This window comes from Podarcis filfolensis (genome assembly GCF_964270895.1).
Source record: "Podarcis filfolensis genome assembly, chromosome: 13".
In the NCBI taxonomy this organism is placed as follows: Eukaryota; Metazoa; Chordata; class Lepidosauria; order Squamata; family Lacertidae; genus Podarcis; species Podarcis filfolensis.
In genome coordinates, this window is record NC_139615.1 from 48869408 (window position 1) to 48887387 (window position 17980).

General features: G+C 42.6%; 1 protein-coding gene across 21 annotated transcripts in view; it reads left to right on the forward strand.

Annotated features, from left to right (window-relative positions):
- FHOD3 (formin homology 2 domain containing 3) overlaps positions 1–17980 on the forward strand; it is a 319993-nt gene that overhangs the window by 259630 nt on the left and 42383 nt on the right. For 10 of the 21 annotated variants that reach the window (XM_083582385.1, XM_083582396.1, XM_083582404.1 and 7 more), the window contains 3 exons: positions 3282–3496; positions 9809–10126; positions 14468–15360. In XM_083582385.1, the coding sequence (XP_083438511.1) occupies positions 3282–3496; positions 9809–10126; positions 14468–15360 (1426 nt within the window). The remainder of the gene's footprint in view (positions 1–3281; positions 3497–9808; positions 10127–14467; positions 15361–17980) is intronic. The other 11 variants (XM_083582395.1, XM_083582398.1, XM_083582397.1 and 8 more) reach the window with 2 other exon arrangements.

Below are 17980 nucleotides of genomic sequence, written 5' to 3' on the forward strand. Positions count from 1 at the left end.
AGAGCAAAGTGCTACCTGCAATTTTTATAGTATCAATTGCAGAAAGACAGGCTAACATGACTGCCTCTTTAGACAGATAGGACTTATTGATCATGTTGCACACATTGCATACGTTCCCCATCCTTCAGCCCATGCCAATGTCCAAACATCACTCCTTCTAATAGTGAAGTCAGGTGGCGAGTTTGGGAAGGGTTACTGAGAAATAAGAGGTTTGGTATCAAAAATGCTTGGGAGAGCCCCAGGGTTTCCAGAAGTACAAAACACCATTTGAAAAAAATACTTAAAACTGCAACCTGCCAAAAGACAAACAGAGGCTGGATACAATCAGTCAGGTCATGCATCCGTAGCAGTGACCAGAGGAGGAATGACCGCTGGCAGGAGTGCAGAGAGAACTGCCATGGTGCATCTGCATCAGCACAAGCGGGCACTTTCATCTGCCCCAGCTGCAACAAAACATGTCTTTCACTACAAGTCTCTACAGCCACAGCAGGCACTATAGCCCTACAACAGTTTGTCTTCACCCTCAAAGGCAAACTCATCCATTGTCTCCTGAGACGGATGCCAACCAACCATTTCCTTGCAGCTAGCTAGCTGGTGGCGCTGTGGGTTAAACCACAAAGCCTAGGGTTGCTGATCAGAAGGTGATCTCCTGTTGCTTGGTCCCTGCTCCTACTAACCTAGCAGTTTGAAGGCACGTCAAAGTGCAAGTAGATAAATAGGTACCGATCCAGCGGGAAGGTAAACGGTGTTTCCATGCACTGCTCTGGTTCGATAGAAGCGGCTTAGTCATGCTGGCCACATGACCCGGAAGCTGTACGCCGGCTCCCTCGGCCAATAAAGCGAGATGAGCGCCGCAACCCTAGAGTCGTCCGCGCCTGGACCTAATGGTCAGGGGTCCCTTTACCTTTAGCTTTAGCTTTACTTCACCATGTTTTAAATAAACGATCCTTTGGAGAAATGGTGGCCAACCTTCTTGGCCAATGTGCCAAATCGTATGCAGCCCTCCCTTCCCCATACCTTGGAATGGTTTTCTTCTACTACTAAGTAGAAGAAGTACCTACTAAGGGAGGAAACAGGTGGCAGTTTAACACAGAAGAGTCAGATAGCACTGCAGCCACGATTCCAAGCTGCAGGCAGACCCACTGGTCTGCCTGTTTCAATCCAAATAGGCTACAAACCCCTGCTACCTGTGTCACTTATGAATCCATCTACTCCAGGGGTTGTCAACCTGGTCCCTACCGCCCGCTAGTGGGCATTTCAAGATTCTAGGTGGGGCAGTAGGGGGTTCTATGGCATAAGCTGAATCCTCCTTCTATCGAGCACTGGTGAGCGGTAAGGAAATTTTACCATCAAGAAAGATGCATTAGTGGGCGGTAGATATAAAAAGGTTGACTACCCATGATCTACTCATTTGGGAGATAAAGCCTTGTTTAGGTAACAGCTTAGCTCTCATAGAGAATCACAATCTATTGAACTGGCTGTGTATACTGTAAATGCTTAGAAACATTTCCTATTTTATAGCCATCCTTTACAATCACTTTCCAAAATCTGTGGGCACTTCTACATCACATGGAACCCTAATTGCTTAACATTGAGAAAAAGCTTGACTATGTTACTGAAAATGGTTTTGCACACCCTTGAAACCGGATCCTTCAATGCTGCATGTGGCATAATGTTTATGAAAGATATCTTCGTATCTGCAATGGCTGTGCGCTTGGAACTACATGTGTACCCCTGTGTTGACTATATAATTTAGTATTTACTGAATAGCAGGCACTGTTATTTTCCAGGGGTGGTGGCAACACAGCCTCATCCTTACTGGATGCAGTGTTCACTAGCACAACCTTTCCTTGTTTATATCGGCTCCTAAAAGCGTCCACCCCGAGGAGGAGACCGCATGCTGTGCATCTGCATGATTCACTCATCTTGCTTTCCGGTCAGCTTCCACTGAGATCTGGCAATCTACTCCATCTCTGCATTAAGCGCGATTGGATCATTCCATCCCTCTTAATGCAAGATGCAGCAGAATCACTCAGGGGACGCTTCCCATTGCATTTGCATTTCTGCATTAGTCTCTTGTCAGTGTGTACCTCTTTTCAAACAGTGACATGCGGGAGGTGAGGTCCTCTGAGCCAGGTAATTTTTACTCTTTCACACTGTAAACCATTTCAGGTGTAAAACTGAAGCATGCGTCCAATGTTGATTAAGGGAAAAGATGGTGATAATCTGAGGAACAATGCAGCATTATACAGAAGGAAGATCTCTATCTTGCCCCGTTTCGTATTGTTATGAAATGCTTAGTGCAGTCAGATATTGGAAGCCAAACACAGAGTCAGAGATGCAAGAAGTTAGTCCTGATTCACCTTTGTGAGCAGTTCACGTCTGAGTAGGGCAAACAGAGTTAGGAGCCTACTTTTACATCTGCATCAATTAATGTACTCCATGGGCAAATAATGGTGGATAAAATTAGCAGACATCTGGAAGACACACATATTCCGAAGCTATTTTGGTCTGAGCATATAAAGAATTGTATGGAGAATATGATTGGTAGCTGGTCTTAATAAACAGTTAGCAAGTCTTGCCTGCCTAAAATGCAAAACAGATGTATCTTTGTTCTTTTCAACTGACTTTGATGAATAAACTATATGTGACGTCATATCCAAGCTATTGAATGTCTTGAGTCCGGCCGAGAAATCTTTTAGAATTTAAAAAAAAAAGTTTCCATTGTAGACGCTCGAGAGAACAAAGTGAATTCCAGTGCACTGCTCTTGGAGCAAATAGAAGCAGGTTCAGAGACTCAGACAGTTTTTAGTCCAAACATTTGTAAGTGGTATTATTTTCTGCAAGATCTCTTTTCCTGCGAGGCACTAAAATTTCCTCCCCTTTCTCTTCAGCAAGACTGGGACTGGGTCTTTTAACATTTGGGGATCTGAGAGACATTTTTGTGAAGGAAAAGGGAAGAGCTGGTAAATTTTTCCATGGGGAAGAAGACAGTTTTCTTCAAAGTGCAGCATCTGAGAACTTCTTAATATTATCCTTTTGTTTGACATCAGCACTATAAACGTTGCTGGGTTTTGCTTGTTTTTCGTGTCCCCCCCCCCCCGCTCTGGTGCCTTCCGTCCCAGCCCCCCTCCCACCAAAGTTTAGCCCAGCAGTCAGTTTTGCCGTGTACCTCATGCGTCAGGAAGTCAGAACTTTCCTCGCAGGTGCTTCAGCTATAAACAAGCACCAGCATCCGTTTTCTCCTTCTTTACGAAATCCCTTTGGAATTTGACTTCCAGATACAAATACTTGGAGAAATTGGCAGCTGAAGAGTACGAGAAGGAGCTGAGAAGTCGGAGTTTATGTCGGGGCAAGAGTGACTTATCCTTGAACCTGGGCTCTTCTTCCGTCCCAACCTCTCCCATTCCGACATCTGCGAGCCCCACTTCAACAGATTCTCAGGAGGAGCCAAAGTCCCCTGTGCCAACTCGCAGGGCATCTCAGACCTCAGAAGGTAAGTGCCAATGAACTCTGAAGGGAAAATTGGCATCTCTTAATTGCTTCTCAGTTCTTTAAGCAGATACACCAGTATAGATTTCAAGGTATCACACTTTCATAAAATGTTGATATCTTTTGCTGTCGATCCTTTCTCTTAGATATAGGTTTGATACCTTACAAACAAATGGCAACATTTGGTATGCTATTCTGATTTCACTGATTGCATTTGGTGTTGTGATCCTGGTATATCAATGCTTACAAAGTCAAAACACTTAAAGTATGTGGAAAGTATGTGCTCCAGCTAAAATTAAACATGTTAGATGAATGGGCTTCAATGGGAGAGTTCAGCATGGGGGACCTAAAATGTTTAATTTTAGCTAGACTGCACCTTGGAATAACCATGCCTATGTTAGGCCATGTGTGTACCTTGGGTGGCTTTTAACATCTTGTCCCCTTGACCCCAAGAGCCAAGCTGCTTTTGAAACTCTTGAGAATTTCAAAATTGGTGACTGGAAAGTGGCAAACTCGCGTGTACACATGCCAATTTGAATGTTTCTGAATTTGTATTTTATATGTATTAGGTTTACATTATTGTTAATCATATTTTTAATTTTTAATAGGAAATATGGGATGTAAATATAATTGTTAATAATAATAATAATAATAATAATAATAATAATAATAATAATATGCTTAAGGAATCTCTGAAAGAGATGTGATGATTTGGTACCAAAATAAGTGGCAAGGCAATAGTGAATGGGAAAACAGAGATGAAAGTTTTTATTGGTGGGGGTGGCATGCATACAATCTTAGATGTATAGCAAACCTCTTAATAGGTTTATAGTACACCAAATGCAATTATGTGGGTAAAAAGTGAAGAAGAAATCAGAAGCATTATCTAACCCCCATTAATCACTGTTAAATCACATTTATCCCAATGACGAGTTAAAGCACATGCCAAAATCATTCCTATTAAGATCCGGGGGACAAAAATACTTATTTTGGCTGGTTTATGCACATGATCAGCATCTTACGTAGTTTCTTTGGAAATCTGATGATGAATGCATTGTCTATATATGTGACTTCTGTACTTGAAGGTAAGATTGTTCACTTCTTCCTCAGCAGGAATCAAATCCTGAAAATACTTTATCTGTTATGATGCATGAATATTTCTGGGGCTGGTGCATGCTGAATGCCAGTTCTCACTATCATAGTATCATAGAGTTGGTACATCAAAGGTCTTCCCCCGCTGATTCAGGAAATCCACTACAACGAGTAGCCATCCAATCTCTACATTAAAATCTCTGGCAAAGGAGAGTCTACTGCCTCTTGAGGCAGACTGTTCCACTGTTGAGCAGCTTGCACCACCTGCAAGATCTTCCAAGCTTTCAGTCTAAATTCGTTTCCTTGTAATTTATTTATTTATTTACGGCTATTAGCCCATAAAATATGTACAAACATAAAAACACAGGGACATTTCCTTGTAATTTGAGCTCATTGGGTCAAGTCCTACCCTCTGGTGCAACCCAGAACAAAACTGCTCCAAGATCTATCTGACAGCCCTTCATGTACTTTGCCTTGATGATGCCTCTATGACTTGGGCTCTTTGGCTTTATTGGCTGCTATTGCTTGAAGCATGCTGTTAAAGAACTACCATCTGAAGGGAGAATGGATATTGTATGCTGACTTAGGGTGTGCTGCTGTCAAACTTGATTTTAGTTTGCATGGTTTCTATTTTTTCTCAGTGTTGGAGAGTTCCTGCAAAGAATGTGTATCTGTGAAATCACTTTTATTCAGAATGGCAGTTATTCAAACCCAGTGTCAGGCTTTAAAAAAAACAAACACACACACACAACTCACCTCATTTCCCCCTACCAATAGGATTTTTCAAATCTCTGCATGGAGAGCAACTATCTCTTCTATGATGATTATTTTAGCATACGTCTCTGGGATTCCTTCCAAACATTACATTATAAAATGGAGCTCTTTGGTATGTGTGGGGAATAGATTTATAACAGGTGCATAGGCTAACTCTCTGTGGTTGAGGTGTGGAGTTGCTTTCAGCAGATGGCAGGTGTTTAGGGTTTTTCCAGAGGAGCACCTGACGCAAACGAGTGACGTTGTGGAAATTTGCACAGATGAATGAGATAAAGGCAGCAAATGCTTTCAATGTTAAGGGAAACATCCATCTCTGTAAAGATCTCTGAATGCAGTTGGTCCATGCCTTGAAACTGCTGTCATAGGCATAATTACAAGGAACGAAACCCTGTTGATCTTAGTTTCCCAGCAAAAATTATTCGCTTGAATGAATGTGAATATTTTGGATTCAGAAAGGGTTACAAGTCCCATCTGAATGTTGGAGAGGTGCACTTACATTTCCATTGTTACTTTGAAAGGCTGCAGCACACTGAGAAATTAGGAGCAACCTTTCTCAAATCCGTTGTTTACCCATGAAGACAGTCTGTTTTCCAAATACCGAGAGTTCACGCAGGTTCACGTGCTCCACATTACGTATCTCCACCACACTTTTCAATAGCATTTGGATTATTTGCATTTCCAAAACTTTGCTTCGTTTCCGTAATGGGATTTTGAGAAATTTGAAGACTACTCAATTCACAAATCTGGCCAGATTGTTTATGCTATATATAAAAAACAACAACCGTAATTTTTAAAAACCCTACAAGTAATGTGGAATCTTGATTTTCTCCAGGGAAGATGGGATGGCTTGGTCCATGAGAAGGAAAGTCATGTTAGAAAACAAACATTGCCCCCAAATAAGGAGGAAATTACATCTTCGGTTGTTATACACACATGTATATTTGACATGCACAAAGCAATTCCGTTTGTTTCCCCTTTTTCATACTAAAAGAGGCCACCTACATTATTTATGGGAAATGATTGAATGCAAAATCAAAACTGCAGATGCTTCATTAGTAGTGGAATCCTATATATGTCTCCTGAAATGTAAGTCCTATTAAGTTAATTGGGGCTTAATCCCTTGTAAGTGGGTGTACAATTCCAGACTTACTACAAAAATGCAGTAGGTTAGTGAATAGTCTAAACTGTAGACTGAACCCTTGGTAAATAAAGGAAATAAACTATGTGAGACAGAAGTTCCTAGAATGTATGACTGACTAATCTAGATGTGAAAACTGTAGACTGCTTAGAATTTTTGCTACAGTTAAGCCATATAGTTGGATGGATGAATGAATGAATGGATAGACAGACCTATTGGATACAGCTGCTGTGTGACATGTTAGCCGTTTTTTTCATGGGGAAACTCCTAAATGGGTCTGACCAGCCTTCCCATACTTGGTCAGGTTAGGCGGCACCAATTGTGATTTCTGGGGCTGATGGGAATTGTAGGTGAAGGGTGGGTCAGACAAAAGATTATGTAGTAACCCAACTTTCAGCTGCCTTTGGAAGTTCACAAGCAGGTTATGAGGGGGATAGTTTTCCATTATTGTTTGTCTCCAGCATCTGGTAATCCGTGGTAGAGTTTGGCTCTATTCATAGACTATGAAACTCCTAGTAGGGAGGACTTGGCAAGTTTTGGGACTGTTGCATGTGGTGGAGGCACTGAAATGCACCAGAGGACAGAAGTCTAGATTTTTCTGCCTCCTGATTTGATTCTAGGGGGCAGAGAGAACTTGAATTCCATTGTCCCTGTCAAGAAATGCCCCAAGTTTATAAAACCTCTCACTATTTTGAGTCAGACCCAACTCTGGTCTGATTCAGTTAGAGTCAGCCTGAAATACTAGTAATGTTGGCAAATTCTCATTTGGGGAATTCATATTCTAAGCTCTATTCAGTAAAGGGCTTTTTAATTTGAATTCCTCCAAATAAGAATTTGCCACCAATACTAGCAATCAGAAGTGTGCAGTTGGAATGGGGAACATGGGACTGTTCAGATGTTACTGACCTCTCGCTCCCATCAGTCCAGCTCGCATGGTCAGTGGTCAGGGATGAATGGAGTTAGAATCCAACAACATCTGAAGAGCAACATGTTCCCCATCACTGATGTAGCTCTCGTGATCTGTAGAACTACCTTCTTTGTCTCTTGCTAGAATCAGAAAAGCTTCAAGTTCTCTGTTCATGGGTCATCCCAAAAGCTTCAGCTGTATTTCAAATTGGCATTGTTATTTACATTGTCGTTACATGGTGAACTTGAATTTTGCTGATATACTAGCTCATATCTATATCTATATCTATGAGTCAGTTCATTTGAGAGGTAGAAAATTAAGAAGATATGTCAAATCTCAAAATCTTTTTTCCTAATAGTCATCCACCTCTCATGAGTTGTTGCTGAAAAATCTGAAAATAGACTTTGTTGCATGGCATTAGAAATTCATGTTCTGACCTCCCTTTAGAGCAGGGGTCAGCAAACTTTTTCAGCAGGGGGCTGGTCCACTGTCCCTCAGACCTTGTGGGGGGCCGGACTATATTTTGTAAAAAATTCCTATGCCCCACAAATAACCCAGAGATGCATTTTAAATAAAAGGACACATTCTACTCATGTAAAAAAAAGCTGATTCCCGGACCATCCACAGGCCGGATTTAGAAGGCGATTGGGCCGGATCTGGCCCCCGGGCCTTAGTTTGCCTACCCATGCTTTAGAGATTCAGGACATAATTAATCAGAATGTACTCCTGAGTAAGTAACCTCAAAACAGTGCTCTTGCTCACTTCTAGTTCATCTCAGTGGGATTTGTGCAGGAGAATTTCCTAATACTTTGTGTGTTCCAAATGCCTTCTAATGGCTTAAACTAATTTTGTAGTACCTCATTTTTTTAGTGGTGTTTTTTTCAGATGGTCCCCGTTATTCCACTATAAAGTTACACTGCTTAGGTTGGACTCCCTTTCCTTTTCTCTTCCTTTCTGAGTCATCTGAATTCTCATCAGAAAAGAAAAGATCACTGCAGTCTCCGTTCTGAAACTGCATACACTGCAAAAGTAGAACTGCCAGGCTGGTCAGAAGGAAAAATCTAGAACTGTATCATAGTTTAGCCAAGAGGTGATTTCACAACTACACAAAATTAACACACATATTCACATTTCTGTCACTTCTGCATGGCCATTCTGTCTTTGAGAACTGTGAGCTGCTTGACTGAATACCTGTGGGTGCCTTCTAGTTTCTTTCCATTGCAATATAGAAATCTTGCATGTGAAAATCTGCTGGTTTAGCTGAAAATGATGACTAAATTTCACTCTGTCAGTGATCAAATGAGGTGGAGGAAATCAACTGCATCATCAACAATATGTGTCAGACGCCAGTTAAGAGACAAATTTATGCCACTTGCCAAACAGCGAGAAGCTAGATTTGTGCCAGATGCCAAGCCAGTGCTTTATGTAGCTATTCCGAAATAAATTGCCATGAGGGAACATATGCTTGCTGTCAACAGTGCATGACACTGCCCTTTCAGAGTTGTGCTGCTCTAATAAAACTAACACATGTGTACCTTTCTGTGTGTAAACAGATGAAAAATCAGTCACTCTAAACATGTTTTAGGGATGCAGGTGGCGCTGTGGGTTAAACCACAGAGCCTAGGGCTTGCCAATCAGAAGGTCAGCGGTTCGAATCCCCTCCATGGGGTGAGCTCCCATTGCTCGGTCCCAGCTCCTGCCAACCTAGCAGTTCGAAAGCACGTCAAAGTGCAAGTAGATAAATAGGTACCGCTCCAGCGGGAAGGTAAACGGCGTTTCCGTGCGCTGCTCTGGTTCGCCAGAAGCAGCTTAGTCCTGCTGGCCACATGACCTGGAAGCTGTACGTCGCCTCCCTCGGCCAATAAAGCGAGATGAGTGCCGCAACCCCAGAGTCGGCCACAACTGGACCTAATGGTCAGGGGTCCCTTTACCTTTACCTAAACATGTTTTCAACAACAGAGCATACAGCAACCAAAAATGATCTTGTCCCTTTTTCCTGTTGCTCCCTGCTTTTAAAGAGGGAAATAATAATTTGTTTGGAGTCATTTCGTAACCTTTTAGCACCCAGTGTAGATGGGATTATTAAGTATTTGTACTTGTATTGTTGAAATTTCACATACACACACATACTTATAAATGCCTTAAAGTTTGACCAAACTTTATTCAAGCAGGAAATGACAGATTTCCGGTGTGTCTCATGAGCAAGGCCCTCCTTCAAGGGCTATTACATGAGCTCCGCCCTGCGAATGCCACGCTCAACCATTTCTTAAAAGCAGCCTCCGATACCAAGACCCCTTTCTCTTTTCACTCACTTGGAGAAATGAAGGCTGATGGAACTCACTTGACTGTGCGAAGCACGAAACACTGTTTTTAAGCGAATCTTTCTCCATTATTCTTTTCACCAGTGAGTGCCAGTGAACCTGAATGCGAACCAGAACCTGAGCCAGAGGCAGAAACAAAAACAGAGCAGGAAGACGAGGCAGACTTGGAGCAGGGGGCAGAAACACCCCGAGAAGTAGAGGTTGCAGAGGTGGAGCCAGGAAGCGGAGTGGCGCAAGGTCCAGAGCCAGAGGCAGAAGAAGGTGCAATACTAAGTGAAAAAGAGAGGCAGAATGAAGAAGTGAATGAAAAAGACAATTGTTCTGCATCCAGCATATCCTCAGCAAGCAGCACTTTAGAGAGGGAGGAAAGGGAGGAAAAGTTGGCCAGTGACAATGAAACTGGTAAAGTGAAATATTTTCTCTATAACAGTTGACCTTTTTTGTAATTTTAAAACAGCAGCTTCATTTTAACATTTGTTGTAAGAGAAGTATTGATCTGTTTTTGTTTACTGGTGTGTCCTCTATTGAAAGCCTCAGTTCCTAGACATTTTGGGCACAGGGTTCAGTAGAGGTTTTCTGCGCAGACTCACAGAAGAAGCAGAACTTTAATTAAAAGGCATTATTCCATGGGGATAGTATTCTTGAAGTTTCCTTACTAGTTAGAATCTCATTACGAAAACAGCCATGATTCACATTTCAAGACTCCTTTTAAGTTTGCCTTTAGGAGAGGGTCTCGACTTGTGGAAAACCTTCCCTGCTATTTCCCCCTTGCTGAAATGTGATGCTGCATGTTTGGGGCACTTGTCTGCCAAAGACGTTTTGCCATTTTCAGATGCGTAGGTCTTTCTGAATTATCCGTTCACGTATTACTTCAGATCCTAGCATGACAGTTCACTGTTCCCCACTTTAAATCCCAGACACCTGGCTTATAATTGCATGTGGCTTCTGACTGAAAGGCTCAGAGACTGGTGCGCTTTTGCATATGGCACTGGGGTAGGGTTCATCATTGTTCCCTATTCATTTGCTGCCTTCCTTGCTATCATATATCTCTCCTGATTCCATGTTATTAACTTAATACAGAACATCTTGTGCATCAAACTCCCCCTTTTCCTTAAAATGACAACTCTGCAAGAACTGTTTGACAACTTATTGCTATGTTTGGAGGGCTTTTGTCCACACGATGCCTCTTCCATCCCTAGTGGTCACTCTTAGCAGGTTCAGAGTGAAATCACAATCACAGATGGCTTTGCTTCTCATTAACCTTTCTAAGGGGATAGGCAAGAGTGCTTATCAATAGTGCCTCTCCTTGTTTTCTCTGCTATCCTTCTTTTTATCAGATAATCGGATATTCACATTCACTTTTATGGGGCTGCAGTAATTAGGTGCAGATTTCCACTTTTCTCAATGTAGAATGTGTGTAACCTTGGCAGGCACTTCTCTTTTAATGTTTTCAGCATGCAGCATATGCAGCCCAAGAGCCCAATCTGGGAAAGAAAATATTTCACTCTCTAGAAGCTATGCATGAAAATGAAAATCACATTTTGGACTCTAGTGTCCAAACCCACTCTACGAAAGTCCTGGACTATGCTTAAGTTACTACCCTTTTTAAAGGACTGTTTCTTTCTTGACACATACCCAAAGGATGTTATATTCTTCTTAAAGTTTCATTTTTCTGTACTTTTGTAAGGATATGAATGTATGAGAGGGAGTGAAATAGTTAGTAGAGAGATGCTCCACATCTTCATCTCGTGCAGGCTTCCGCATTTGTGCTGTTTTTCATGGGTCTGACCTGTCTAAAATCAAGGCCAGGCAATGGGAGGAGGTGCATGGTCCCCCAGATCTGGCCCAGGAGCCCAAGGTTTCCCAACCCTGCAATAAGGAAAATGAGATGGCGCCTTGGTTTTGCAAGAGAATTTTCTGACTCTTATTTCCCATATTGTCCTTTGCTCACTTCAGTTCTGGAAAAGGATTAAAATAGATTGGCATGATTTTGTCATTTTTAGCAGATGTTACTGAGAATACTAAAGAAGACATTTATAAGAGCGCAAGACGAGAGGTTCTAGAAAGGCGTTTTATTCATTTTGATAAAAAGATGAAAGGGGAGATGGGTACAAAATTAACCTTGAGTTGTAAATGAATTGAAATGCCCTCACCCTGCACCAGATTGTTAGCAGGCTGAAAACTAGGGGCTTCCTCTCCGTGTGTTGGGGAGAGCCGCAAAGGGGAGCAAGATGTTTGCATCACTATTGTTGTAAGAACAAATACAGTGGTACCTTGGTTTAAGATCAGCCCTGTTTGCGAACTACAGTCATACCTCAGGTGAAAGTTGCTTCAGGTGGAGTGTTTTCAGGTTGCGCTCCACGGCTACCCAGAAGTAACAGAACGCGTTACTTCCGGGTTTTGCCACTCGTGCATGCGCAGACGCTCAAAATGATGTCACGCACATGCGCAGAAGCAGCGAATCGTGGCACGCACAGATGCGGGTTGCGTTCTCTTCAGGATGTGAACGGGGCTCCGGAACGGATCCCATTCGCATCCAGAGGTACCACTGTATTCAGTTTACGAACTCCGCAAAACCGGAAGCAGTGTCCCTGTTTGCGAACTTTACCTCAGTCTAAGAACAGAATCCGAACGGTGGAAGGGCACCGGTGGCAGGAGGCCTCATTAGGGAAAGCGCGCCTCAGTTTAAGAACAGTTTTGGTTTAAGAACGGAATTCCAGAATGGATTAAGTTCATAAACCGAGGCACCATTGTACTTGATAAGAGGCTTCCCTTCTGAGTTGTTTTGAGGCTTTCATTCCTGAGACTTTTTCTTTTTACCAGATGCTGGCTGGGAACACATTCAGTTTCCTCTGTGCTTCCTCAGTTTGACATTTCAGTAAACCAAATATAAAGGAAAAGGAGCTAATTGCCCATCATGGGGATTTTTTGGGGTTTCATGAACACAAATGGGTGTTTTGAGCACAGCTGAGCTAGAAATTCTCAAGCTGAAGATGTGTGCCTTTGAGGAAGATAAAATGTTTCGTGAAAGCTCTCCCCGAGACTTGCCTCCGCTTTTTATACTACCTGTTAGTACCTACTCATGACTTTGATAACAGTTAGCCTGCTTCCCTTGTTGCTGCTGAGAGCCATCCCCCCAATCTATTTTTACCCAGAAATTTCCAGATTGAGGGCACAAAGTGTTGCCCTTACTTTCATATAGCTTAATCTAACTGGCTGTATTGCATTGGCATCATGCAGCAAAACCTCATTGCACTGGCATCTAGTGAAATCGCATTAGCTAAAATGCATTGACCTAGAGTCTAGGACTTAGGCAAAGAGATTATAAAGGGAGTCTGCATAAAATTTGGCTTATTGTAAGTCAGGAAGCTTCCCAGAGTTTGGCCAGGCAGGCTCAGAAATTCAATAGCTCCCTTGCTGTCAAAGTTCAGAATTTCCCTGTGCTGGTAGCTCTGGAACTGTTCAGTAATACAGTGTTTTTTGTTCATGTATATGAACTTATTGAAAGCCCAAAAACAGTAACTGGGCACAACAATAAAACTGAGCACACCATCTACTTGACTTGCCTTTGCCTCAATCAACAGTGCTCCTCTTTGCACCATCTTACCTGTCCTCCCTAGGACTCTGGCCTGAAATTATCAATCCAGTTGAGAAAACCAGGCTTCAAATGTGCTTCCTTGCTTTTTCAATAACTTCACTAATGTCCAGAATCGTTGAGTGTAATATACCAATCGGTTTTCAGTTATCATTCAGGTGATGATGCTTACTATGCACAGAACAGTTACCATGGCAGTATGTTTAGAACAACATGGGTGGACATGGGTGGTGCTGTGGTCTAAACCACTGAGCCTCTTGAGCTTGCCAATCAGAAGATCGGAGGTTCAAATCCCCCCAACAGGGTGAGTTCCCATTGCTCTGTCCCAGCTCCTGGCAACCTAGCAGTTTGAAAGCACGCCAGTGCAAGTAGATAAATAGGTACCGCTGTGGCGAGAAGGTAAACGGTGTTTTCATGCGCTCTGGCTTCCGTCACGGTGTTCCGTTGTGCCAGAAGTGGTTTAGTCATGCTGGCCATATGACCCGGAAAGCTGTCTGTGGACAAACGCCAGCTCCCTTAGCCTGAAAGCGAGATGAGCGCCGCAACCCCATAGTTGCTTTTGACTGGCCTTAACCATCCAGGAGTTCTTTACCTTTACCTTTTACCTATGCACAGAACAGTTACCATGGCAGTATGTTTAGAACAACATGTTGGCCATTAAAAATATGGGGGGACATCAAAAGATTCAAAGCTACTGAAATTATTTATGTTTTGTTTAGTTTTGTTAATGAAAGCAAAAAAGCAATATCAAATACATAGTTTTTCGTTCCTTAACTAAGCTTTCACCTGAAAGATTTCCCAAAACCCAGATTATGTAGGACCTAGGAATATGCTGTTTTATTTCTAACTCTCCCAGACAGCCCCATTCATTCCACGTTTCATATGTTGTTGTGCATGTATTTATGAACAGGCAAGAGGGCCTTCTCGGTAGTGGTGCCCACCCTGTGGAACGCACTCCCATTAGATGTCAAGGAAATAAACAACTGTCTTGACTTTTAAAAGACAGCAACCCTGTATCGGGAAAATTTTAATGCCATCCAGAGTGGCTGGGGAAACCCAGCTAGATGGGTGAGGTATAAATAATAAAATTATTGTTACTGTTATTTGAACAACCTCCTGACCCAGTTCCGTTCAATGTGTGGTTTCAGGTCCATGGTTACAGACCATTCAAGATGTTGGTGTGAATGACCAGTGCAGCAACATTCTCAATAACAAGAGGTTCATGTTGGACATGTTGTATGCCCATAACAAGAAGCCCAAGGATGAAGAAGATAAAGAGCTGGAGGAGAAGGAGGAGGAAAAGGAGATGGTGGAGGCAAGTGAAGACTCTATCACTAGCCTGGCCAGCAGGATCTCAGTTCTGAAGGCTACCAAACAGGCCAAAGATGAAAGTGTCAAAAGAATGGAGATTGGGGATTTGGACAACCAGGGCAGCGTCAAGGCCTTTGCAGAAAGATTCAACAATGGGGAACTGGCCAAGACCTCCAACTTTCCTGAGAGTGATTTTAGTGAAAAGGTCTCTGAAAAAACACCAGTGCAGCCCAAGAAGGAATCGGACTATATCTGGGACCAGCTCATGGCGAATCCCAGAGAACTGAAAATCAAAGATATGGATTTTACAGATTTAAGGGATGAGGATGATGTGGACATCTTGGACGTGGAAATGGGCTCTGGTGACTCCTTAGCTCCCCCTCCTCCACCTCCGCCTTCCTTTTTAGGTTTGCCTCCTCCACCCCCTCCCTTGTTTTATGGGTGTCCTCCTCCACCCCCACCCTCTGGTAATTTATTGGCACCCCCGTCCCTCTTCGGCATTCCTCAGGGTTTAGGATCGCCCCCGCTTCCCAGAGGTCAGCCAGCCTTTATAAAAAAGAAAAAAACAATCCGTCTATTTTGGAATGAGGTGAGGCCATTTGAGTGGCAGTGTAAGAACAACAAGCGCTGCAAAGGATTCCTGTGGTCAAAACTGGAGCCTATTAAGGTGGACACTTCCAAACTAGAGCACCTCTTTGAATCTAAATCCAAGGAGCTTCCTGTCACCAAGGTATTTCTCTTGATTTGCATTGATTTTGATCATATTTTATGTGTCTAAACCAAATCTGCCAGCTCTTCATGATAAAATAATTCCAAGAATTATTGCAAAATTTCCCAATATAGTTAAGACCGTTTTGCTTTACAACTTGCGGACCATGTTAGCTGTTAAGAAATGCTCCAAAATAGGTTTGATTCCTTAAATGAAGTCGAATATTCTGTGCAACATCTGTACAAGTAGTTAACTGTAATTTTCTAGTTGATTTAAACTGGAAGAAAGGAAGCCTCAGTTTTCTTTACTATTTTCTTTGTCTTTTATCATTTAAGGCAGGCATAGGCAAACTCGGCCTGCCATATGTTTTGGGACTACAATTCCCATCATCCCTGACCACTGGTCCTGTTAGCTAGGGATCATGGGAGTTGTAGTCCCACAACATCTGGAGGGCCAAGTTTGCCTAAGCCTGATTTAAGGCCTTTTGGGCAGACAGATGAAAGGTGCTTCTGGATTTGGGCAGAGGAGAGCCTGAATCTGAATTCTAGTTTTTGAGGCCTCATTGTGCAGATGACTAATTTTAATGCGTGTTATTTGAGAATTGTTGTTTATTGTTTATTCTTCATAGTTTATTATTTAAGCTGTGAGATGCTTGCAAATCCACCACATATTTTTACTTTGGTTTAAATAAGTAGTAGAAGTAGATGAGTGGGGTATAAATGATAAAATTATTCTTATTTATTAAATTCTACATAATTCTGTATAGTGTATGAATAACTCTAGTGCAGGAAACAAGTCAGATGTGTTTTCGTTTGTAAAACCTTCTGTTTTCCATTCCCCATTTGTATGTGCAATCTATTTATATTACAGCCTGGTCCACATGTCACATTAAACCATAGTTAAAGCAAACTATGATTTAATGTGAACATCCACAGTGTGGCAGGTGAACTGGGCCTACCATTGAAGCATTTCATTCCACTTGACAGATTTCCATCTGATGCGCTCCAGTCACTCACACACCCTGTTAGTAAACCCTGTCATAGAGCTACCTCCAGTCTAAACAACAACAGACATCCCAAACATCTTAGCACATGGCTAAAGAGGTCTCTATTGAGTTGAGTATATTGAGTTGAGTATATATTTACTGAAGCCAGATCTCTTCCAGTCAATAGCTACCGAGATTATAAAGGGGAGGGGGGCTGCCCTTTCCTCCTGCCCCTAAAGTTTATCTGACTGGGGAGGAGAGAATTGGTCAAACTACTGATTTTCATATCCATGGGCCAAAACTTTAACTGCTTAGGTTGTAACTGCTTAGGTTGCCATTATCTTTGATTAAAGCATCATTCTGGATCAAGGGTGGTCATGATCCAGGCACAGGAAAGCACAATTAATCCCACTTACCTTAACGTGGGTGGGTTAAGCCCAGGCTTAACTTTACCCCGTTCATGGCACACACAAAATTTACCATTTCATGGCAGGAAAAAATAAGCAAAGCTTGTTGGAGCCTGACTAGATAGCGAAAGAGAATGTTGCTTTAGTTGAGATTCCTTCATTGCATGGAGGAATGATCACCCTTGGAGCCCATTCGAATTCAACAGTTCTATGATGCTATGAAATGCAGAGCCAGGGGGGCATGAGAAATGTTCCACGTCTGACTAAAAAGAAATGTAATAGGTAATGGGATGGGAAACGTTACTTGATCCCTCTGCAATGAGGATATAAACGTCTGTCATAGTTGCTTCCTTTGGGTGAGTAGATTATAGATAAGGAGATAACACAGGCGTTATTCTTATATTCTGTATGGAGTGTGTTTAAATGCTTTCATCTGTGGCCAGTATAGTAAACTAACTGACTAGACAGCTTAAGCAGGAACTTCAACTATATCTGATGGATCAGAATTCATTGCAAATTTGGGCTACGATTGGGCATGCAAAGGGACGTGGGTGGCGCTGTAGGTTAAACAACAGAGCCTAGGACTTGCCAGTCAGAAGGTCAGCGGTTCAAATCCCCATGACAGGGTGAGCTCCCGTTGCTTGGTCCCAGCTCCTGCCCACCTAGCAGTTCGAAAGCACGTCAAAGTGCAAGTAGATAAATAGGTACCACTCTGGCAGGAAGGTAAACGGCGTTTCCGTGCGCTGCTCTGGTTCGCCAGAAGCAGCTTAGTCATGCTGGCCACATGACCCGGAAGCTGTATGCCGGCTCCCTCGGCCAATAAAGCGAGATGAGAGCCACAACCCCAGAGTCATTCACGACTGGACCTAATGGTCAGGGGTCCTTTTTATAGGGCATGCAGTAGTCAACCAACAGTATTGTAAGCATCACTGGTATATCAGGGGAAATGAAACAGAACCAGTAAGCGCAGGATGATGATGACGACGATGATGAGGTTATTTATTTTTTGTACCCCGCCCATCTGACTGGGCTGCCCCAGCCACTCTGGGTGGCTTCCAGCAGAATACACAAAAACATAAAACAAGACTGGCTAGCTTTTCAGATACCCTTTAATTCAGGGGTCAGAAACCTTTTTCAGCAGGGGGCCGGTCCACTGTCCCTCAGACCTTGTGGGGGGCCGGACTGTATTTTGGGGGGGGAAATGAACGAATTCCTATGTCCCACAAATAACCCAGAGATGCATTTTAAA